This window comes from Myiozetetes cayanensis, unplaced genomic scaffold (assembly GCF_022539395.1).
Source record: "Myiozetetes cayanensis isolate MyiCay16 unplaced genomic scaffold, myiCay2020 scf24, whole genome shotgun sequence".
In the NCBI taxonomy this organism is placed as follows: domain Eukaryota; kingdom Metazoa; phylum Chordata; class Aves; order Passeriformes; family Tyrannidae; genus Myiozetetes; species Myiozetetes cayanensis.
This window is the reverse complement of record NW_026087456.1, coordinates 8,861,133-8,885,199: the sequence shown is the minus strand read 5'-3', so window position 1 is coordinate 8,885,199 and position 24,067 is coordinate 8,861,133. Positions and strand designations below refer to the sequence as shown.

The window sequence follows — 24,067 nt, the reverse complement described above, 5'->3', positions numbered from 1 at the left end:
ATTGCTCCTCATCCTGTTGCTGGGTACCACTGAGAAGAGTCTGACACCATCCACTTGACACCTGCCTTTGAGGCTAATTGTAGGGATTGGTGAGATCCCCTCACTCTTCTCCAGACTTAAAACAGGCCCAGCTCCTGCAGTGTCTCCTCATCATCTTTGTGGCTTCTGCTGGATCCTTTCCAGTAGCTCCTTATATTTCCTGAACTATGGAGGGAAGAACTGGACACAGCACTCCACATGTGACCTCACTAGGGCAGAATGGAGGGGCAGGATCACCTCCCTCAACCTGCTGGCCACATTCTTCCCAATGCAAACCATTCCTCTTAAACCCATCTTTTTCTCTCTCCTCAGTACCCCCACAACAAAACGCTCTCCTTGTCCCAAACCTTCTTTTTCCCCCTCTGCATTTGCCCATGCCTACCTGACTGACTGCTGTGGCCAGCTGGAAGCATCCACAATAAGGAAACCAGGCCTGGAATTGGAACATCCTTTTATTTACAAATGAAATGTACATGTCAAGACACAGCATAACATAACCACAAATCCCTAAAATACCGTTAGTCCAGATGGTATTTCTACCATGATCCATCAAGAGGAAAGGCTGTACTTTGTGGAAAAATAAGCTCCAAAGTTATTGACACCATGTGAGTTTTGACAGCTGATGGAAAAGAGAGTTCAGAGCAACATAGGGACAGCACAGAACTGAGCAGAGACAAACTGAGGGCAGATAAGCAAACATGGGTTTCCAAACAGTCATGAGATAAAAACAGTCAAGTTTTACACGTCCCATTCCCCCCAGGGACCTAAAGGAATGATGACTTCAGTTACTGAGCCATTTCACAGGCCACAGCTCAGTATTCCACAACAATATTCCTTTCTGCACCATTAACAACAGGCCCAGTGAAATGCCCCAAAGAAAACCGCCTGAACACAGGGTCAGAGGTAGGAAGGGAAAAGGAATCTAACACAAAGTGACACGTGCATTAGCAAGGGTTTCAAAGGAACAGCTGGGAAGATTTGCACATTTAAATGTTGTATTTCTTGCACAAACATTTTCTTCAATATCAGGGCAAAAGTGCTTTCCAGTCCAGATCAGGCAGCCCACCAAAACAGGACAATTTCAGCAGCTGCTCTCGTCACTGTTCATTAAAAAGAAACCCCTCATGTGGGCAGCAGTTAGGCAAGAGGAAGCCCAGCTTCCTCCAAAATCCTCCAAGCCAGCTCCTGCCCTTGTCGCACACCAACAACCACTACTTTTCTGACAAGGCCTGGCCCTAGGCCAGAAAGCCAGCATCTCAGGGGCTCTTTGCATGCAAGAAATCCAGCAGCAATGGCAGTGTGAGCTCTGTCCTTGGCCCGGACCCGAGCCACTTCCACGGCAGTCCACTGTGCCAGCAGGAGTAAGGGATCCTCCTCTCCCCTGCAGAGACCTGGCACCTTTAGCCCCTGGAAACTCAGATGGGTTGTCCTCACTGTTCAGACACCTGTATAAAGAGGAGAAAAGCAGAATGACATTCCAGACAGGCTAGCAAGGCCACAGAGGTGCTCCCTGGTGACAGGCTTCCTTTATTTTACTACACATCCTTACCTTGCTGAAGCTGTGCACTTAACACCTCTGTGCTTCACAGATCAGATAACCTGAGTTGTTTTTCCCCCTCCTCACGTGCAAGCTGCCAGTTCCCCCCCTTTTTCGTTGTTCTATCAGCTTGCCCAACCCCAACTTCGTGAGCTGCTTCATTTCCAACATCAATGCCCAGCCCCTCAGCTCAGGAAAATGATTTACCTGGCCCAGCAAGCTGTGTACTGCCCTCAGTAAGAGGTCTGTCATGACTACATGTCCTGGCCAAGATAAAAGGATTTTCCTATTGTACTTCCCAGCTAGGTAAGTGTTCATGGAACTATCCCTTTGGAAGCCGTCAGAAGGCTACACAGCAGAAATCAAAGCCCACCTTTTACAGGCAGGATCTTCTCCCTAAGGCTAGTGTTCAACTCTGGGGAAGCTGGCTTCTGATGCATCTGGCATCAAGGTCCCTGACTGCTGTAAATTGGAAAAGAAAGAGAGAGGATCAATTTCCTAGTGTAGGATCAATACAGAGAACCATCACAAACCACCTTCTAGGGATGCATGCAATGCCAGCTTAAAACAAATCCGTTCTTCAGTCAAATCAGACTTCAAAAATGCTCCCCCGGCATCAGGCAGTTAAGATCCCAGGGCAAGTTCAGCTCCTGGTGAGAGTCACACTGGAAATCCGTGGGCTGTGCTGCAGAGAAAGTCACAAACCAAACAAATGCAGGGCAGCACGAAGCATTTTATTGCTTTGATACCTGCTGCGAGGACAGGCTCGTGTTATGAAGGTCGATAGCGGCGAGGGAGGGGACTCGAGACTCTGGAACTGTTTTATTTTCCTTCTTCAGAAATCTGGGATGCCACGCTGCAAAACACAACCAAGGCATGCAGTGTGAAGGAAACAAGAGCTGACTGCCACTTATTTAGCACCCAGGTTTTATTTGGAGGACATCAAAGCTCCTACCTTCCACTCCTCTCAGCTCGGGGAGGTGATTTAGTTCTGGCAAACGCATGTCTGCCTTGGAGAATTCCCATTTTTTCCTATTCGCCTGAAGGATGTTTCTTTCATTAGTAACCTGTAATCAAGGGCATAAGGACCAGCTCATGAAAAAATAGTAAAAAAAAGGAGCTATTTTCAAGGTTAAAAACAAGCATCAACACAGCAGTGTTCTGCTGTAGTTGGAATTTGTATAAGAGAAGACTCTGACGTGTGTGAAGGAATTCAACCTGCTCAAGGCTCATTTATGCACTATAAACAATGGAAAAGCAACAGCAAAATAAAAATAATCATCTAAGTGAGGCTGCTTTCTGAGAGATAAAATGCACCAGCCATTGGAGAATGGCTGGAATTAGTTATCTGGAAAAAAGCAAACGTTCCTTGCTGGCACAGAAAGAACTGTGCCTAGGTGGGGAGAGCAGTGGAAAACTTTCCATTCCACTTGTTTTCCTTATCAATTTTTAATGCGTTTATGACATGACTAAATAAGGCCCTGACTGCACTAAATCCAAACCCTCAGTTCTGCTTCAGTAGCACCAGCACACATGGTCTGCTTTTCCTGGCCAGGCAGGAGGCCATGGATATATTCCAAACCTCACAGATATCCTGTGCTGGACTGCTTCCAGCATTTAAAGTTGTTTTTTGACACAAAGTTTGTTTTATGTAAGATAACTATTAGCAAAGGATAACAGTCAACAAACCTGTAGGAAAAAAAAGGGGTAAAGAAAAGAGTGAAGGATGGAACAGATGGAATTCTTGACAACAAAGCACATAACTGGGGCCTGATTTTTATTTCTGCTTGGCCAAAGGGGAAAGGCAGGTGACTCACCGGTGTCAGGCTGACGCTGTAATGCCCTGCTGGAGAAGGCCTCCGTTGCTTTAGCAATGGGTTCAAGTATTTTTTACTCCTTTCATCGAGTCTGTAAGCAAAAATGCCCCAAACTTTGTATTAATTGAGGTAATGTGGCAAATATAAAAATGACAAACACAAGATATGCAACAAGTCACGTTGCCACATCATCACCCTGCACCTCTCTCAGGACATCACAGTCCCTCAGCAACAGGGACGATGGGGCTCTCCTAGCTCTGCTCCCATACCTGTAATTAAGGCTCCCAGGCACGGGGCCCATCCCAAAGGTAGGAGAAAAGTTCTGGTTGATGGGAGGGATCACTATGCCCGTGGTCTTGGTGTAGTCCAGGCTGCTGCTGGAATCTTTCAGGCTGGTCTGAGGGCTGATTTTGAAGGGGTTGATGGCGCTGTCGTAGAGGAAGCTCAGGTTGGAGGATCGGTCTGTTTTCTCTGCATCAGCTTTAGAGCGCTTCGTCTTTAACAACTTCTCCTCTCTGCTCCTCGGGCCGAAATCCTGGTGGGGAAGATAAAGCATCACCTTTCTCTTCCTGTCACGTTAAAAAAGCAAATTACAGCAGTGCATACAGGGGGGAAAAAAAAGTCAAAAGCCTAAACGTGCGTGATTCTGCAAGGATCTGATGGAGACGGAATTGTTTTTATTAGAAAACCTCTGGTTTCCATCAAACAGGAGGAAACTTGTCAGGGTTCCAGCACTCTCTGTAAATAAAGTCACTTCAGAATGGAATCAGAAACGATGGAGGAAGAACAGCCACATCCTGTGCCACTTCTGAAGAAATTAAATACAAATTGAGCCCAATGTCATCTCAAAGTCATTCTGAAGCCTCCTTAGTACCCAACTGAAAGCAAAATATTTCATTTTTATTTTTTTAAAATTTTTATTTTTTTATTCTTTAAATTGGAGACAGGGCTTTAAAACAGGTAAACAGCAGCACAGAGCATGTTTCCATGATTCAACATGACTTATGCTTCCTAACTGTTTCTCCCTTCAGCTCTGTATTGCCAGGAACTGCATCACCATGAAGTTCACCTGCAAGGGACTGGCCAAAGATCCACCTGACAGACTCCCAAGCCATTTGTTATGAATTTTAACTGCTACACGTATTTATGTAATGATTTTAAAATGTGAAAAAAAAAAACCAACCAAAATACAGGTTTGGAAAAAAAAAAAAAAGAGGGACCAACCTGGACACTGAACAATTTTCTTTCTTCTAACATATCATCTTTCTCCCTTTTGCTGACTTTGGATTTTTTTTGTAACTGATGGTCTCTGGCATCTTTCTGGATCTTTAATTTAAGCTCCTCAGTAAATCTGCATTCCAAATAAGGAGAAAGAAAAAAAAATAAATAAAAGGGCTTCTGGTAATCTTAACGCCATCATCAGTTGTTCAGCTCAGGACCCCATAGACTTTTAAGTAATCAAACAAACCACTATTTTTGACTAGTGGGAAGCTAAATAAAATGTATACATTAAAATAAATAAAATCTTAGGCACACATTTTTCACACTGCAGCAATAACAGTGCTTGTATCCCAGTCTGGTGTAGATGCAGAGAGTGAATGCAGTGTTAGACTGTACTGCCCAAAATGCTGTGACACTGGCTGCACACGCTGGGGAATTAACGTCACAACAAGGTGAACGTGCAGCTGCAACGTGTTCCCTTCCAACTGTTCTCCTGTTTCCAGGAAGGCCAAACCCAAACAAAGCCAAGACATTCGGCAGCTGTCAGCTCTGCCAACCCAGCGTGCCATCTAAGAGCACCACTGCTTCACTGCCTGGGGCTGCTCTGGGCCAGCAGTGAGCTGTTTTACCTCTCAGCGAAGCCATCCTGGTTAAAGAAATTGTGCTGCAAGAGCTCGGCGCAGGACGGTCTTTTGTCTGGGTCAATCTGCAAACACTCCTGTCAAACCAATGTGAACATGAGAAATTAGGGATGAAACCGAGGCTTTAGCCTGCCTGAGAGAAGGCAAGAACAAGGCTCCTCCCTGGAGGATGTGCAGCGATCCCTTTGGCTCTGGAGGTGATAGCTGAGTCCCCCCCGCTGTCAGCCAGGACTGTGGTATCCCCGCAGCCCTCACTAAGCTGCCAATCCAAGCAGTTGCTCACTGCATGGAGAGCTGAGAGAAAGGCACTTTAATAGCCCTGTACTCATCTGCACAAGGGGAAGGACAAGTAAACAGAGGCACATTCATAGGAATCAATCAGTTAATTACCTTGACTAAATCCAGCACGGCAGCAGAGAGCTTGGGATAGCGTTTGTCCAGAGACTCGAGCTCCTTCACCTCAGGCAGCCTCATGCCAGCAAAGAGGGGATTTTTATAGAATAACTCTTGGTGTCTTGGAATTAAACTACCTGGAATCACACAAACCAAGCAACCACATGGAAAAAAATACAGGAGAGTGAAAGATTTGAGAGGCTGAAATACTGGGTGAGGATTACTGTGAGGCTGCAGTCTGGGCTGTTCCTTTCCCACCCTTCAAAACAATTTTGATCCCTTCGTTCCTGAGCAGGCACTAGGCTGTTCTTACCCAGGCACTTGGTGATATGGTAGAGCTGGTCAATGTCTGAATCTCCAGGGAAAAGGGGCTCTCCTGTGAGCATTTCTGTTATCAGCGAGCCAATAGCCCACACGTCCACAGCCCTGGAAATAAAACCAACACCGTCCCAGCTCAGCACGGCTTCCTTTGTTGCTCCGTTCCAAAGGCTGAGCCAGTGGAGAAGATGGAGCACCTTCTCCTTGCTTCCCACAACCCTTCCCAGGCTCACAGGCCAGACTTACTTGCCATACTTGCTATCTCCCACCAGCAGCTCTGGAGCTCTGTACCACCGGGTCGCCACGTAGTCCGTGTAAACTTCCCCGGAGGCTGCCAAGGGACGGGCAAAGCCGAAGTCGCAAAGTTTCACAACTCCCGACTGGGAGACAAGTATGTTCTCTGGCTTAATATCCCGATGGATTATCTGCACAGGGGAAAGCAAGTCAGGACAAATTCCTCATCTGTACACAGCAAACTGACTGGCTCAGCAAAAACTGTAGGATTCTCACACTCGAGTAGAAAATTACAGAACCCCTAATTTCAGAAACATTTATTTTATGTCTCTCTCTCCCTTTTCAGCCAAAGCTCTATTTCTCTAACTTTATATATATATATATATGAATATATGCTTCTGTATCTATTTATTTTTACTGCAGAGCTGATTTCTTGCATGTACTTACATTATGACTGTGACAAAAGGCAATTCCTCTCATAATCTGGAATAAGTATTTCCGAACCCTGTCGTAGTCCAGGCCGTTGGGAGACGCCTCCAGGTCATCGAGCACCGTGTGATCCACAAATTCAAACACCAGGTACCACCGTTTCTTCCTCTTACACACCTCCAGCAGGTTCACCAGATTCTCATGCCTGAGTTGCTGAGTAATAAAACAGGGAATATTTAGTGAGAGCTGGATGGTTTATAACAGGGAAACTGTGAGCGGATACTTTTAACTCCAGCCCAGCTGGGACGCTGCCAAAAAATGCAACTTAAATAAAAAGTGTGTGGTGGGGAAAACAGAACTGTATTTTCCAGTTATTCTGTCATCACATTCTGACCAGACCCACCCCCAATTTGTTACACCCCCAAGAATCCACCCCCAATTTGTTACACATTTATCCCACACCAACACAACATGCCATGCTCCAGTGCACAGTTATTTATTAGCTGGAGCCTGGCATGGAAATATCACCAGAGGCTGCCTGGAGGCAGCACCAGAGCCCAGGGATGTGACTGAGGGAGATGAAAAAGGACTGCAGAGCACGGGGAATTGTAGGGGAAGCTCTGCCAGTCCAGAGACAGTGCCAGCCAATCTGCACCTGGGTCTGCCCAGACTACTTAGAAGGTCTGAAAAGAGAAGAATTTTGAAAGAATGAACTCTTCTCAAGAACTGTTTATTCCCAGTACAGGAGACCTGAAGAGGTTTTGCTGTTTTCAGCCACGGTTAAATTTTCTGCCCAAACTCCAGAACAAGGAAAAAAATAAAATAAAGATGAATAAATAAAATTAGGCTCACAAGAAACATGGGAAGAAACCACAAACAGGCTGAATCTCCAGGTATTTGCTTTCACTGTGAGAGGCCACCCTTACCGAGCTATATATGGAAACGGTCCCCTTGTTAAGATTCCATTTACCCGGGAAAACAAGTTAATTCCCAACACACCTGGGAGGTGCTACGTGCTCTGACTCAGTGACTCGGTGAGCCTGACCAATGGATCAGGAACAATCCAGGCTCACACAGATCCACTTTGAAAGTGTTTGAGGGGATAATGCCTGGGGCTGTGTCTCAAGCTCCAGCACTCTCTGTTAACTCTAAGATTCTGTAGTTCTTGCAGTAATGACACACACCACTTTTTTTTCCCTTCAGAGCACATGGACTATATAATCTGGCAGATTTAGGAAGAGACACTTGTGGCAGTGAAGAGGACAGGACACAGGGAATACTTTGCCAGTATTCCCACCTCTGCAACTCCCCACATCAGAGGAATAGCCTAGATGCACCCAAGTGTAATAAAGCTTTCCTTCATTTCTTCACCAGACACACGTATATCCCAATATTTAAAATTCCCACCTGCCACTAGACCAGGTTGCTCCGAGCTCCATCCCGCCTGGCCTTAAAACAATTCCAGGGCTGGGGCAGCCACAGCTTCTCTGGGCAACCTGTGCCAGGGCCCCACCGCCCTCACAGGGAAGCATTTCTTCCTAATATCCAATCTAAATGTACTCTCTTCCAGTTTTAATCCATCCCCCCCGTCCTGTCACTACAATACCGATACCATGCAAATCCCACACTCCAAGAGCAAAGAACTACACACGGATCGATCAGGTTCGGGGAACCTGACACCTGTCCTCCTCCAGCCTTTCACCTGGCAGGAAAAGTGCCATGAATAAAAGAAAACAGAGGAAAGCTTTCCTAGAAGCATTTTTTCCGTCTCGGGTGATACCGGCACCCCCCAGTCTGGTTAAGTGTCACACACCCACGTCACCATTCACCTGCAGGTGTTGAAAGCTCAGCTCTGTTTCGTTGTCGGCTAATTCACAGCAGCAAGAACAAGAATTCGGGACAAAACAGTGGGTCGCAGCTACCACCAGGAGGCAACAGAGACCTCGTGCTTCTCCCCGCTGAACACCGGGCACGTAAACAAGACTTTTCTAATGCAGGATTCGCCGGGTGAATCCAGCACAGCACCCAAGCAAAAGGGAAAGCAGCTCTGCAAGGCTACAGCGCAAAAGGTTCGATTAATCTAACAAACAGGGCCAAATCGAGCCTCTTTTGGCTTGGATTTCGTCAGTAATATTCCGTAAATGATGACCAGAAGCTGACGAGACGCTGCGCTGCGACACAAGCCGGACGAGCCTGAACGAGGAGCTGAACGCGGAGCCACGAGTCTAAAGCAGAAAAGCCTTAATATTTAAACACGTGGCCATCAAAAAGGGCCCTGGGCGCCCCACCTTGAGCAGCTTGATCTCCCTCACGGCGATCTTCCTCACCGCCGCGTCGTCCTCGCTCTCCAGGAACTTCTTGACGGCCACGATCTGCCCGCTCTCCCGGTTCCTGCACTTGGTCACCACCCCGTAGCTGCCTTCCCCCACCAGCCCCAGCACCTGGTACTTCTCCATGGCCGGGGAGGGCGCGGACGCGGCCGGAGAGGCCGCACCGGGATGCAGGGACCGGACCGGGATGGAGGGACCGCGGAGGGCCTCGGCCCCCGGTCCAGCGCGGCGTCGCCAGGGCAACGGCCCGCCGGAAAGCGCGGCCGCGCCGCGCCTGTCGCAAAAGCCTGCGCGGAAACCTGCTTGGCTTATAAAAAGGAAAAAAAAAAAAAAAAAGCCTTATAAAACATTATAAATATAAACCGCTGTAAAGATTATTTGCACAAAGCCAGTAAGGCACGTAAAGGAGCGCTGCGTTAAAAGGCAGCCTGAAAAATACTGACTGTCCCCCGTGTGCTGCTGGGAGGCTGCTGATGTTGCCAAGGATGCGGGCATGGAAAAGGCGGAATAATTTGCTTTTAGATTGAGATGTCTGGGCCAGCGTCCTTGCTGCGCATTTTATCTTGAAAAGGTGGCAGTTTCTGCACGAACTACCTGCAACTTAACACCAGGCACGAACCCTTAGGCACGAACCCTTCAGGAGGGAGGAAAGCTGAAGCATCCGTGTGTGTTTACTGATGGAGACTTCATCCGATACATTCTTAATCCAACTTCCTCTTGTTCTTTCCATCCGGCCATGGATGTAGCAGCACATGACGGTCTTCTGCTCACAGTGACTTTGTCTTGCCCTGGACAGGAGTGGCACGGTAGGAAAAATGTAGGCAACCAGAAGCTGCAGAAACAAAGATGTTCCACGTGGATATTCCTGATATTCTCCCCTCGGGTTGGTGACCTCCATTCCACAGCTGAGGGTGCTGCAGAAAAAGAGGTGTCCAATTTCTCTGAAGAAATTTACGGGCACCAGTCAGGCTGGAACTACTGCAACATCCCTCTTTGGGAGAGGAGCAGTATATGCCTTGCCAAAAATGCCAATTCCCTGGAAAATGGAGGCATCATATACCCCAGAGATACTTTCTGGAACGATTACTGCATTTCTCTTGAGTCACGTCGATATGAGTCACCTTCTGCAACTAATTCCTGGTTGTTTTCATGTCTCCTTCACCCTCATCCTCACTCCCTGCATGCAATTACTGTAATGCACCTTTCCAGGCTGACCTCACATTTCCAGGGGGAAAAAACCAAAATATCAGAGCTCAGTTGGCATTGATTTATTATCTTGCTCCTACCTTCTCCTGCTCATCAGTAGCAAGTGCCTTCTCTGGGTCCTGGCATCTGTCCTGTGCTGGTAATGGAGAGCTGACTTGGAATCCAATTAACACTTCCACTCCTGAGAGTACTTTTGGATCCATTAAATGAAAGGAAGAAACCACACGTATACAATGTCACCATTAACTTATCATGGACAAAGGAGACTGGATTCAAATTGAAAGAGAGCAGCGTTTAGATTGGATATTAGGAAAAAAATTCTTCCCCTGTGAGGGTGGGCAGGCCCTGGCACAGGCTGCCCAGAGAAGCTGTGGCTGCCCCATCCCTGGAAGTGTTCAAGGCCAGGCTGGATGGAGCTTGGAGCAACCTGGGCTAGTGGAAGGTGTCAGGGAGGAGGAATTGGATGAGCTTTAAGGTCCCTTCCAACCCAAACCATTCCAGGATTCTATGATTGTATGTGTCAGTGTGGTGTTATGATTTAAAGCCAGAGAGCCCGAATAATGGATGAGGTGCCTCGCTAAACCTTACAGTGCCCGTGTTCCAGGTATGTTTGGCAGTCTGGTGGTACCTCAGTGGCACTGACAGAGTCTAGGCTTGGCAAATGGGGGAGAACCCCTTTTTTCTCTCATGACAACAGGGACCTTGAACTGGATTCCTCCTCTCCCAAGCGTGGCCATGCTTTCTCACCCTGACCATGGGAACCGTGTGACTTTTTGTTTGTTTGTTTTCCTCCTTTTCAAACACAGTCCACGGTGAGCACTCCCCACCTCCGAGGAGCCCGGGGAAAGCCGGCTTTGGGGCGGTCCCGGGGAGGGGCGGGCTGATGCCGACGCCGATGCCGGAGCCGGGGGCGGTGCCGGCGGTCGGGGCGAGCATCGCCCGCCCCTGCGCAGCCATGAGGCTGTGCCGGCCCTTTGTTCCCGGGGGTCCGCGGCCGCCCATCCCGATGGCCGGGGCGGCCTGAGCCCGGCGGGAAGGGACGAGGAGGAGGAGGAGGAGGAGGAGGCGGCGCTGTTCCCAGCAGGATGCGATGGGGAACTGCTGGGCGCAGTGGTGCTGCGGGCTCTTCTTCCGGAGGGACGCGGGCCGGCTCCAGCGCGGCGGAGGGTGAGCGGGGACCGCGGCTGCCCCTTTCCCCTCCCCGGGGCGGGGAGGTGCCGGCACCGCCCGGCCCCGCCTTCCCGGGGCCCCCGAGGGGCAGCAGGGGGGTGACAGGCCTGCGGGGGCCGTGCCACGCGATGCGATGCGGGGTCTGGGCGCGCCCCGCAGCCCCTCGCCCCTTCCCGCGGGGAGCCGCGGCATCCCGGGGGGATGGAGGCGGATGGAGCCGCCGGGAGCCCGGCGGGCTCCGTGCGGTTTGTGCGGTCGGGGATAATGCACTTCCAGGGTAACCGGCTCCTTACCCGTTCCAGCAGTGTTGTTTTTCCGGCAGGAGACGCTTAGGAAGGTTTTTCAGGTCAGCTGCCAGACCCTGTGCAGGCGGCCGTGTTTTGGGTGGAAAAACACCCGGTTTTCTGCACCGGGAGCTCGTCTTCTCTGTGAGTCAGAGGCCGAGACGCTGTTGGGGTAAATCGGGAGGAGAAGGGTTCAGATGAACTCATCTCTCTTGCAGAATGGTTCCAGTGAACTCATATCTGTTCCTGTCTCTTGTAAATGTGTAACCCCAGTTTCATTCTGCAACAACCAGTTCATGGAAAAGAAGTGTGCAAACGGGAAGGAAAACCTACCTGTAAAAAGACTTGGGTTTTTTTGGTTTTGTTTTCATATAACGATCACTATTTGATACCTACATATGCTTATTTTTGACGTGTTGGGATAGAAGTAGTTGTAGACAGACACGCTGAGCATTTTACATGCTGCAACCCCGTGGCCTCTTATTTCACATGAGCGGTGTCAGGCAAGTCTAACCTTCGAGAAGTCCTAAAAGGGCTTCAAGACAAGCTGCCTCTCAGAGAATTGGGTGAAAAACCAGGGCAGTGTGTGTAGAGGATACCTGCTTGTATTTTTAGTCCCCTAGCAGAGGGCAGGGGAACATCTGAAATGCCTTGACAGCAGGCAGCACTTTTCTTGTGCTCTGAAAAAAAACAGATAATGCTTGAAAGTTGTTCCTCCACGTGTTTTTTTGGTTTTTTTTTTGCACAGTTCTCCACTCACAGGCCAGTACCCCAAGTTTGCAAATTCCATTGCTACCAAATTATGCACATTTGGCTACTTCTGGAACAGCATAATGTAATAATGCATCTTATCAACTTCAGGATTATTTTAATCACTCAGAGCCCTCCCCCCCCTCCTCCCAACTTCATTATTTTTAGATGTTCCAAGATTTGACTGCAAGAAATAAACTCCCAATTAAATGATTAAGTATAGAGTTTTTAACAAGTGTTTTGATAAGCTACAAGATTGTAAGTTGCCTTGCTTGGAACTGTGCTTAAAATATATATATATGTATGTATGGAGTGCTGAAAGTTTAGTCCGTCTAATAACTTTAGATCTTTGGAGATTGAAGCTCGTGGGGTTGTGAGGTTGGCAATAATTTACCTAACGCCTGGTGCTGTAAACTGGAATTACACTTGTGTTAACAACACAGATAGTCCTGGAACAATTTCCTGGGCCGGTGTTATGAAGTGAGATTCTTAATGGTATTGGCTCCTGCACACCAAAACACACACAAGGGCAGCAGTGAAACTGCTTTAAGTGTTCGCGCCACGTGTCCCAATTACACTTGCCATGTAGTGCAAGAATTCAGGTGGCCTTTCCCCCTGGTTTCGGAGCAGTGAATCCACTGGAAACGGTTCCTTAGTGGCAGGAAGGGTTGTGCAACAAGGAACAAGTGGGTTGTGCAACAAGTTGCCAGGGGAGACGTTCCCTAAAACTGACTTCCAAATTAAAATGAGATGGAGATGAAATAGGATATGATTAAAATAGTGCAGGCTTTGGCTGGTGTGTTGCTTTTGTTACTGTGTTGGTTGCAAGCACTGAACAATCTTTTGTGGGAGTGTAGAAATCCCTGAGGCCCCAGGGTTTATTCCTGGTACCAGTCAGCACTTGCAACTGGAAACCCTGGTTTTCCAAACAGTTCGATGAAATGGATGTTGGACTGAAGTGTGTTTACTTTTGAGTGTTCTTCTGGATGATGGCCAGACCTCTCTGGCTGGGTGAAAATGTAATTCAGGTGACTTGATACTGGGTTGGGTTTTGTAGAGGACACTGTTAACTGTCCTCTATAAAAGAATTAAAATAGGGAGAATTCTGATTAAAGAATCAAAAGAGGAGATGATTCCCTGTATAAAATTAGACAGTGAGTGTGTTTGGTTTTTTTTTTGTAGTTGCAAAGTTTTCTCTTAACCTCTTCGTAGACATTTTTCTGAGGTTCAACCGTGTAGCTGTGCCAAGGTTTCAAAATAAAACGTGTTGCTGAGCACTGATGTTGTACAGGGTGCCTGGAAGGAGTCAAGTGCCATGATGAGCAGCAGCATTTTCAGAAATTGCCTGGAATCGTGTTTTTCGAGGAAAAAAAAATGTATTCAAGGGATTGCAGAACGCACTGACAGTCTGTAAATGTCAAGTCCAGCATCCTGATAAATGATTTCATCTCATGAGGGTTTTAGTTTTTTCTCCAGTTCTACAGAAAATGTTTACATGCTTTTGCCTCTTTCCACTGTGGTAGCCACGCAGAGCTCAGGTTAATGAGTCAATTTGTTAAATACATGGAGATTTTATGGTTATTTTATACTTACTTAGCATATTTTAAAAGCTGTTTTAAATTCTCGGGCTCATTTTCCTTCTGCTGTGTGTTGAAGACTCTTCTCTAGTGTAACTGCCAACTTATTTTTCCAGATCCAAGTATTTTAGAACATGTTCAACAGGAGAACACTTCACTATAGAGGTGAGTGCTTGCAATTTATAGTGATTCAAGAAAAAGTGGGAAAAGCTGAATCCCAGCAATGCCTTTGAACACCGAATTATTCTGGGTTATTCCAGACCACATTGATGCTGCACTGGGTGAAATACAGTATTTCTTACAGCACCTCAGAACATTAACACATCATCTCACTGGCATCTATTATTTGGAAAGAAGAGAAGTATCTGTTATGATCTGATACTCATCACCAGAGCATTCCACAGTCTGCCTGTTGCATCTGTCATCTCTGCTGTGTTGGGAGCGATCTCCCTGCTTGTCTAAGTGCAGAATATTTAGTTCTTGATTGCAGGGAAACGTGTAATCATATTTGCTGTATGCCTGCAGTAGACTTGTTATATTGAGTTGTAAAGATTATTTACTTTCTTTTTCTCTGCAGTTTGAGAACCTGGTGGAAAGTGATGAGGTGGGTACCTGGAGAATCATGGGAAGCCTCATATAATCCTTAAACCTCATAGAATCTTTAAAAGTGGTTCCAAGATGTGACTCTTCCTCCCACTGCATTCTTGACTTATATCACAGGGGGTTTTATACTTCAAGTTTTCCTTGCTCTAGGAATGAGTATAGAACAGTTTGGATGAAGATCTAAGAGAAGAGATTTTTGGGGGAGTATGGGAAGTAACTCTTCCAGGAGGAGAGTGCTATGGACTTTGGGAAGGCAAAAAGAAGAGGAGGGGGGGGAAAGTGTGTTTGGGAAGACTTAAAGCAAAATTTGCTCCTGGTATTCAATGTATTTAAAAACATGAGGACCAATAGTTTGGTTCCTGAAATACACCACCAGAGTATTTCTTTTTGGTTGGAGGTACTGACTTGTTTCACTTAGTCAGCCCCTTCAGTTGGTTGCATAACGAGATTATTTTTAATTCCAAATTAAAACTGTATTCCCCCCCCCCCCAATTGTAAAATCGGTATATGGGAGAAACTGTGATTTCACCTTGTTTTCTTTTTCTAATTTTAACAGGGAGAAAGCCCAGGAAGCAGTCACAGGTAAGACTTGGAGGTTCAGGACCTCCCCCTTCCCTCTGCTTCCCCTCTGTGATAAACAAAACGAAGCAAGGGACAAACAAGGGATGAAACCAAGTAAGAAAAAAGTGAGACTTATTCTGCAATGATGGTAATTGTTCTGTTCCAGTACCTAGCAAAGGATTTGAAAATATGCTTTCCATAAAGATATAAATAATACATATTGTAATAATAAGAAGAGAGAGCACTGTCCTGAGTAAACTGGAACTTTGGAGCTTTGTTCTCTACAGGAACAGCCTGTTGGATCTGCATTAAAAGGCCAGTCAGGAAAGACCACATGGACATGTTAAAGAGCAAATTAGGCTTGTCATGCATGAATTATAGATGGAGCCTTTCTGTGTTTCTCCCCTGCTTTTAGACCTCTGACAGAGGAAGAAATTGCTGACTTGAAAGAGAGACACTACGACTCCATTGCTGAAAAGCAGAGAGTTGTTGATCTGAAGCTTCAGTCAGAGGTCAGTGGTTACAATGTCTAGTCCAGGAGGGATGGGTTTCCTTTTAAAAAAGTTAAAACCAACCATGAACACCAGGGGAGTCCACGAAACAACTGGATTTTGTTTCAGCAGTTGGTATTTTTTAGTGTCCATAAACACAGATGGCTTCTCTTTAATACCCTCTTAGCTGAAAAATGGAATGAATAGGCTGGGTCTCTGACCAGGATCTGTTAAAGTTGACCTTTTGTTTTGTTTTTTAATGGGGAATAATCTTGAATCAGCTTTTCTTGGGCTCAGTTTTTCTCACAGCTTTTCTTAAGGAAAAAAAAAACCCACATAATTTGTTGTTTTATTTTAGTGTTGCACCAATGAATGGGATATCATGTGGAATATAATGTAGAACTTGAATGGTTTTTAATCCAATGCCAACGAATTATGGAAGTGAAAAGATTTAAATCTTTGAGTGTGCAGTTCATAATAATAAAATGCAACCAGCACTTAGAGCAGTTCCCTAGTAATGATGTTTATTCAACAGTTACCTAAATTTCTTGGGATGTTTGGTGAGGGGAGGGGGGGGAAGCTGTTAAATTCACTTAATTCTTTAGCTGTAGTCGGTTTTGTTTTATTTTTACTTTCTAGCTGCTTTTCTTTTGTTTTATTGCACTTCTGGCTTTATTGCTAGGAAGATAGACAGGTTCTGCTTTTGTTAACCATTACTGTTTTGTTCATACACAGTTAGCCTTACAAGAGGAGAAGTTAAGACTAGAAGAGGAGGCTTTATATGCTGCACAACGTGAAGCAGCCAGGGCAGCAAAGCAGAAAAAGCTCTTGGAGGTGAGGGGAAAAAAGACCCCAATATACATCAGAGCCTCTGTTCTCTTCCCATGTATGCAGTATTCCCTCACATCCTTCCCATCTCAGGAAAACTAACGAGGAAATGGCTTTGGCTTGTTAAAGTAGAGGGAGAAATGCAAGATTTGAAAGAAGTGCAGCTGGTTGGAGCAGCTGAAAAATCACCATAACTGTTTGAAACAGCTTCTGTCACCGAGTATAGATTTTGAATGGGTTACAATTTTAATCTATAATTATCTTAACACACTCCTTACATAATATGTAGAAGTCACTGATCTTAAATGTGAAATGATCTTGGATGGTTTTCTGGTTAAAAAAAAAACCCAGAAGTTAAGCACATGTTATATCATTTAGACCTGCAAAATGTACTTTATATATCTGTGCACTTAATTGTTTGTTCCTTATCTCTGTGGTTTGTGTCGACCCTGCTCTAGAGTTTCCATCTAATATTCATGTCACTAAGTGCAGCTCTCATTTCATATCTCTGTGTCTCTCCTCTTGCCATTTGGTGTGGGAGGGTTAATTCTTTCTTTCTGACCTTTTTGCCTGCCTTTTTTTTTTTTTTTTGTAATGCTTTTGGTCTATATAAAGCCAGCAGATTTTTTTTTAATGGCATTAAGTGGTTTTTGTAGGAGTTCTGTGCAAGAAGTGCTATTTTTCTTGTCTTTCGCTATTTTTAACAGGCACTTCTTTTAGTCAGGACCCTCAGATAGAGCAGATTAGAGAGATTTTAATTTCCTCTTCCTGTAAAATTAGTAGCACTTATCTCCTGAACAAACCAACCCCTCAAAAGGCACGAGGATTATGTGGATTTCTAAGGAAGCATTTTTGTAGAGAGAGGCATCAAGCACTTAGCCCTTCTAGAGAAACCAGCAGCTATTTTGGAATGCATCACTCATCTCTTTGCTGTTTGTGGGCACAAATGGGAAAGTGGCTTTTTCCTTGGAAGCGTGGCCTCCTTTAAAAGTCAGCTGGCTTGCTGATGGTGCCCTACTAAATGTCAGGGTTTGTAACAGCAGGGAATGTTAATATATGTGTGTCCTGGAACTGACAGTGCTGGATATTGGCGTGTGACCTGGCAAAATGGGGAGATAATTTCAATTGGATGTTATGTTCAATTGAATGTTGTGTGAATCTTCAAGGAAAATTGTTGCATGTGTCAGTAATTGACTTTGACAGACTTGCTGGCTATGATGGTGCCAAATTTCTGTCTCTTTCTCCACGTCTTCTCACCTAAAAACCACCATAATGTGATATTTCTACTTCTACGCTTATCATTTCCATACTGGTTTCAATCTGCAATTTTTATTATTATTTAAATATCTAAGATGGGAAGTGTGCCAAAACCCAAAGCTCTCATCATCTTGAGATTGAAAAAATACCATATCCAGTGCAGTTATCTCACCACAAACTATTCACCCAGCAAAGAGCAATTCTTGGATGAAGCTGACGTTAAAATTTCTGGTTTCTTTACCCCTGCTTTTCTTTGGCAGGGACAGATCCATTAAGGCTGAGAATAGATTTTTCAGTCACTAGCTACATCAGACCTGTCTCTAGAACTAGCACATTCGGTTTTATCTTAGTCTTTGTCATAATCACTGAACAATTACTGTTTCTTAAGTGATTTACCTTGAACCTGGGGAGTTCCTGTGCCTGCTTTTTATGCTCCCATTTTTTCAAGGCAGGAAAGAGAAACTTGAGACAACTTCAGCTGTTTAAACCCCCCAGACTTCAGCAGAACCCTATTTCCATGTCTGTTGTTCCTCTAATAACTAAAAATGAGGGCTTTTCTTGCATTTTTCACTCTGGTTTTGCCCAGTGGATGCCATGAAAGCTTTAAGAGTGTCGAGTTATTAATCCTTTTGGCCCAACAAGGCAGCAAAGCTCTTATTAATATGAATTATGATGAAGGACTCAGTGCTGAGGAAATGGGATAAAAGGATTTGGAGGGAATATTTCTCTTCAGTTTAGGTATGGAGACTTTTGCTTGTGCAAATCAAACATCCCTCAGGTGTCAGCTGTGAGCTGGAAATACCTGTGGCTTATGAGGAGAAGACAAGAGTTAAAAAAAAAGACAGGTGGCAGTCATGACTGAGGTGGTTCTGAAAACTGATGCTTGGGGTGGGGTTTTTTTGGGGATGCATTTAAAATAGGTTTCTTGAGAGCTCTGTTATGAGTATATGTGACTCCTGAGGGATTGCATTCAGCTTTTTCAACAATGTACTTCTCTTGATAGCAACGTAGGCAGCAAAGGATAACTCAGAGAGCACATGCTGTAAATAATGGAGAGTTTCCCAGGTAAGAGATGACATTTTATTCATGGTAACTGAGAACCCTGACTGTTTCTGCTCCTGTCCTTCACCTGCAAAGTTAAGAGGGTAGTTTGCATCCATTCTGGTTTTCACTGGACTTACTAAAAACTGAACCTACTCCCAGCTACTAATGCATATATACCCACAAAATCTAGTGCTTTATATTAAAAGGGTGTTTATATGGGAAATCTAATATAAATACCTTTTATTATTCAGAACCCTGCTTGAAATACCCAGTAGAAATAAGCTAATTGAATGGTTTATACAGTCTGCCTGTTTCTTCCTTAATATTATTCATTTAATTCTCTTCACCACCACCTTCTGTGTTCAGTGTTGGGGGGAAAAAACCAACCAAAACAAACAAAAAAAAACCCTCAGAAAAATTTCCTGTGGAATGGTGCTCAAGTTTAGGAAAAAATGTTAAAATCAACACCTATTTTTGCATGGAAGAGAAGGGGGATTGGAAGGGTTTTCACTTAGGGAAGTGCAGTTAGAAAAGGAGCTGTGAAAACTGAGGGTTTATATAGGAAGTAGCCAGATTTTAAAAACAAAGCACTGCAGTAGCAGGATTTGAATTCATAAGGTAAAAAATTAATTGAAAAGTAAGGAGATTTTATCTGCAGTGATGAAGAGAGGAGAAGAGTTTTTGAGAGGAAAGTTAATTCATTTTTAGCTGCAACTACTACTGAAAATTGAGCAGAAGCACAGACTGGGAGAGGATGAACAGGAACAGAAAGGACTTTTCTAGATCATTTTATAAAGAATTTAGTTCAAGATGTATGTGCTTTGTAGCACAGAGCTGGGAGGCACGTGGATTAACATTTTTTTAGGGCACCCTTAGAGGTTTAGAAAGCTAAAAAACTGTGCATTGTTCCCCCAGCTCTGTGGCAGAGGAGGATCTCGATCCTTTCTTAAGGAATACAAAATTCCAGTACGAAGCTTTTCGAAGTAGCAGTAAGTCTTCCTTTCCTTATGCCTGTCTTAAAACACTCTGAGGGGCACAGAGTGCTCTTTCTTTCTCTAGATGAACATAATTTGTTTTTATTTTTATATCTAAATTGTGTATGCATAGACCTGTGTTACAAAAATCTGACAGCATTTTTATCTGATGGATAGAAGAGAGGGGTGAACTTTCCTTGTCAAACCTGACTGTGTGTTATTAAAGATGCAGATGTGTCTACAGCTTTTTTTTTTTTTAATCATCTCTTAGCAAAGCAATCAGAATTATAATAATGGTTAATTTTTTTTCCCTAATGCAGCTCAAGAGGGAATTTGGCTGCCTCTATTGAAAAATTCCACTAAGAATTTAGAGGAAAAGGATTTTAGAAACTTCTATCCACAAATTGTGATGACAGTACAATGATCACTAAGAAATTGGAGGACTGATGGCAGTTCTTGAGGAAATATTGCCAGTAGTTTGTTTGTCTGGGGGGAGAGAGTTGATTTTTGGGCTTTTTTTTACAAGTGTTCATACAAGTCCAGCTTACAGCTTACTAAATTCCTAAATTAAAGCATGATCAGGAATTAAAAAGCCACTTCACTTGTTTTCTGTAGGGCTCTCATCTGATGCCACAGTGCTGACACCCAACACAGAGAGCAGCTGTGACTTGATGACCAAAACCAAATCAGTGAGTGGGAACGACGACAGCACCTCGTTAGATTTAGAGTGGGAAGATGAAGAAGGTATTTATTAATTCAGTCTCATTCTGAAGTTATAAGTTACAAATGTTGAGAGTTTAAACCGTGTTGATTGGAAATCTGTCATTTTCCAAAGGGCATTTACAACTTAATGGAATTTCTTGCAAATCTGTAGTGATTAAATTATTTTGACCGAGAGAATTCTTATTTTGATAAATGTGGATGTAGCCCCAGTAAATGAATGACTTTATTTGGGTCCTTCAGTGAATGCCTTTCCCTGTTTTTCTGTGGAACTGACTTGTAAACTCCCAGCAAAACTAATGGCAGAGAAATGCTGCCCTCTCGTGAGCAACGAGCAGAAGGAAGGGCTTGTTCTTCCCTTTAAAATGTGCAAGTTGCTCAGGAGTCTTGACTGAACTATTTGGGGAAAACCCCTAATTACTGTAACTTTTACTGGGAACTTGGATCTGTATTGCAGTGAGTATCCCAGCTGTCCTCATTGCTGCTGCTCTGTGTTACAGACACTTTCTGTTTTATTTAGGAAATCTGCCAAAGCTCTTGTATTTCAAAGTGTATCCAATATTTTGAGACCTTGGCTCCTGAAAAGCTCACCAAAAAGCAGGATTTCTTTGAGCCAATGCAGAGCTAATTTTTTTTTCTTCAGTACACTGTTTTTGACAGTCTGTGCGTGGGTTAAATGTTTAGCACTGTATATTATACTATTATTTAGCTGCTTGGAAAGACCCATGGAACATGAACAGAAAATCTATAATTTGAGTCTGATAAAGGGAAAAATTTATCTCTTGGATGGTTTTTCCTGTGCCTCCCCCCAAAAAGGTTGTGTGTTTCAGTTGCAATGTGTAACTTTTTAATAATAATTCGTTACTCCAGATTTAAAAGGGGAGTTATTTAGGAATGTACAAGGAGTGCAGTGAATAATGGGAGGATTTATGGTGCTTTTTTTTTTTCCTTTGCAGAGGTTTGGGAGGGTTCTGATAGGCCATGAGGAAGCCTGTAATTAGAGACAGAATTAACAGCATCTTGGATGTCTTTGGGCAGTTCTCAGAGCAATATTTTGTATGAAATTAAATACACATACACCTGAAATAAATTCCAGGCAAACTGAAAACCTTTCCTAGACCGAGGAATCCAAATTTTAGCCGCGTTTCCTCTCGCGGGAACACAAAGCTCATTTCCCTCAAAATGACGTTTCTCACAAACACATCTTTCAATCCCAGGGATGAACAGGATGATCCCGATGAGGGAACGCTCCAAAACGGAGGAAGACATCCTCAGGGCAGCCCTGAAATTCCACAGCAGGAAGACGGGAAGCCACCCGGCCTCCGCCTCCGACGATTCCAACGGGCTGGAGTGGGAGAATGACTTTGTGAGCGCCGAGATGGACGACAACGGCAACTCCGAGTACGCCGGCTTCGTCAATCCCGTGCTGGAATTGTCCGCTTCGGATGTGAGGCTGTCGGATTGCGACCCCCAGGACAGATAGTGACGCCGCACGGCCCCTGCTTGTGACCAAATGTCGGAGAGGGAAACAGAATGTACGAAGCCACTTTGCTCTTTTGTAACCCGCTTCCCTTCTTCTTATACGTGGATCGGCAAGGAATGGGAATGACTTGCTGTCTGAATTAGTTCAGAATTAAGTGCAATTTTATCATCTACCTTCTCAACTTTTGTGACAACTGGGATGATTCTGTTGTGTATATTTCTGGGTATCTGGATTTAATATAAAATTATCTGCACTAATTGAAGCTTCATGGCTTGACATATCTATATTTTAACTTGCCTTTTTTTTTTTCTCCTCTCGGTGTTTACACTGATTTTGTTTTTAAAATTCATCATTGGCCTAATATTTATGTCAGAAAGTCTTATATAATTTATGTAATACTTGAATATAGAGAAATAATTTAAAAAAAAAAAAATTATTTCCAGTCTGTGCTTTTTGACTTGCTCTTCAGCTATTTAAAGGGTGCAGCAACAGCTGCAAAACAAATCTGACACATGGCAGTTTGCAGACTTTTCCCTGTCAAGCTTAAAAGTCTTCCTAGCCCTGTGTTGTCCTTTTCCCATTTATTTTATTTTTTTTTTTAATTATTTTATGCTAAGCACGGCTAACCTCAATGAACATAGTCAAAACCATCAGGGTAGGTGAGATATTGTCTTGTATAATATGCCAGACTTAGTAAGCGTGTGCTAGGTAGAAAAACGAAAATAAAATTAAAATGTAAGTTCTTCATGTGTCAATAAACTGGCAGTTTTACCCAGTGTCTAGTAGAGAACTGGGAGGACCAAAGCCTTGATTTCCCTGCCCCTCCCCTGCAGACCAACATCTGTTGCTGCAGGGTCCTTAAAATTCTTTAGTTGTGGAAAATTTGTAATTCAACTGCACTGGAACGATTACTGGAATCAACATTCTGTGAGTGAACTGGGGGAGGGATGAGAAGAACGAGGACCTAAAGACTGAATTTCTATCTCTGCATTTTAAAAAGGAAAAAAAGCTGATGTTTTAAGGGTGTGTTTAAGTGCTCTGCCTTTCCTGTGCCTCTAAACTGGATGGTCAGTCCTGCAAATATGGGCTGAAATTCAAGGAGCTTTCAGTGACTGCACATCTGGTGTCAAGTGCTGTGTGGTCTCCCCTGATATTTCATGTAAGTTATACTTTTTTTAAAAAACAAACAAAAAACGGCCTGCCAAACACTTGTAGATCTCAAGCTTTCCCCAAAGTTTCAAGTTTCAAAGTAAAGCCATTCTGCTCTACTGTTATTTTGTGTAGCTGTTTTGTTTTTCCATGGCTTAAAAAAGGGGCAATGGGGGTGTAACTTCACCACTGTGGAGCCGAAGGAACACGCTGTGAGAAGTAATAAACCTTCATCATTATCATCATCATCATAACTGAATTTGTTGGTGAAAGTTGTGTTGCTGGTTTAAATCATCTGAGACTATACAGAATATTTGGGACAGTGTGGATAGGGAACAGAACTACTGCACACTTGGATTAAACACATACAAATAACATGAAACAACAGATAAATCCTGCTGGTAACATTCCACTCTCTTGATTTCAGTTGTAGCCATGTCTCTGAAAATATTTCAATGTCATTATTTACGTTTGCAAAGCCTGTAACCAGCTTTAAAAGTTTGTACACATCAACTGTATATTTTGGGTTTGGCCTAAGCTACTGCTGTGTGACTTCTCCTGGATGTTTATTTGTATAATATATTCCTGCTGGGAATGAAGGCAACTTCCTCAACGTGTAAATAACACATTTTTTTTTTTTACCTGCTGAGGCTGTCACCTCCTCTGCACTGGTCACTCCTTTCCCTGGCCAGTGACCATGAGCCTTGCCCCGACCATGCCTTGAGGAAGTCCATTAGCTGATGGTCCTGCTCTTAGGATGAACAGTGACTTAGGAAAAAGGAAGCTGACTCCAGCTTTTTCTGTGATGGGCATGTCCTGCAGCCAGGGTTAATAACATTTTCAGAGCTCAGTGCACCTTTGGTGCTGAGTGACTTTGGAAATGATGCTCAGTATTTGTGGATATTAAACTGGGAGATTCTATGAACTGCTCACGGGAAAACGATTCAACGGTACTGTAAAATGCATATCTGTACAAATTTAAAACTCATTAAAATTTTCACTCGGTCTTAA

The 24,067-nt window shown here is 44.2% G+C and overlaps 2 protein-coding genes across 3 annotated transcripts; one reads left to right on the top strand and one right to left on the bottom strand.

Moving 5' to 3' along the window:
- Positions 1-478: 478 nt before the first annotated feature.
- CDKL2 (cyclin dependent kinase like 2) lies at positions 479-9,206 on the bottom strand. Its single transcript, XM_050320758.1, has 13 exons — positions 8,918-9,206; positions 6,648-6,842; positions 6,213-6,391; positions 5,962-6,074; positions 5,646-5,785; positions 5,244-5,332; positions 4,618-4,744; positions 3,663-3,928; positions 3,394-3,484; positions 2,532-2,643; positions 2,326-2,432; positions 1,950-2,038; positions 479-1,484 (listed from the first exon to the last, which is right to left on the bottom strand). Exons 1-12 carry the CDS (start codon positions 9,083-9,085, stop codon positions 1,979-1,981), a joined length of 1,647 nt encoding a protein of 548 aa, XP_050176715.1. The 5' UTR covers positions 9,086-9,206; the 3' UTR covers positions 479-1,484; positions 1,950-1,978.
- A 1,892-nt stretch (positions 9,207-11,098) lies between these two features.
- On the top strand, positions 11,099-24,067 carry AP1AR (adaptor related protein complex 1 associated regulatory protein). Of its 2 annotated transcripts, XM_050320759.1 has the most exons (10): positions 11,099-11,332; positions 14,063-14,111; positions 14,524-14,550; positions 15,106-15,131; positions 15,526-15,622; positions 16,337-16,435; positions 18,690-18,751; positions 19,646-19,719; positions 20,320-20,448; positions 21,642-24,067. In XM_050320759.1, the coding sequence occupies exons 1-10, from the start codon at positions 11,256-11,258 to the stop codon at positions 21,905-21,907; spliced, it is 906 nt and encodes a 301-aa protein (XP_050176716.1). In that variant the 5' UTR covers positions 11,099-11,255; the 3' UTR covers positions 21,908-24,067. The 2 variants fall into 2 exon arrangements, with proteins under 2 accessions (XP_050176716.1, XP_050176717.1); XM_050320760.1 differs by lacking the exon at positions 16,337-16,435 and having other exon boundaries at positions 11,100-11,332.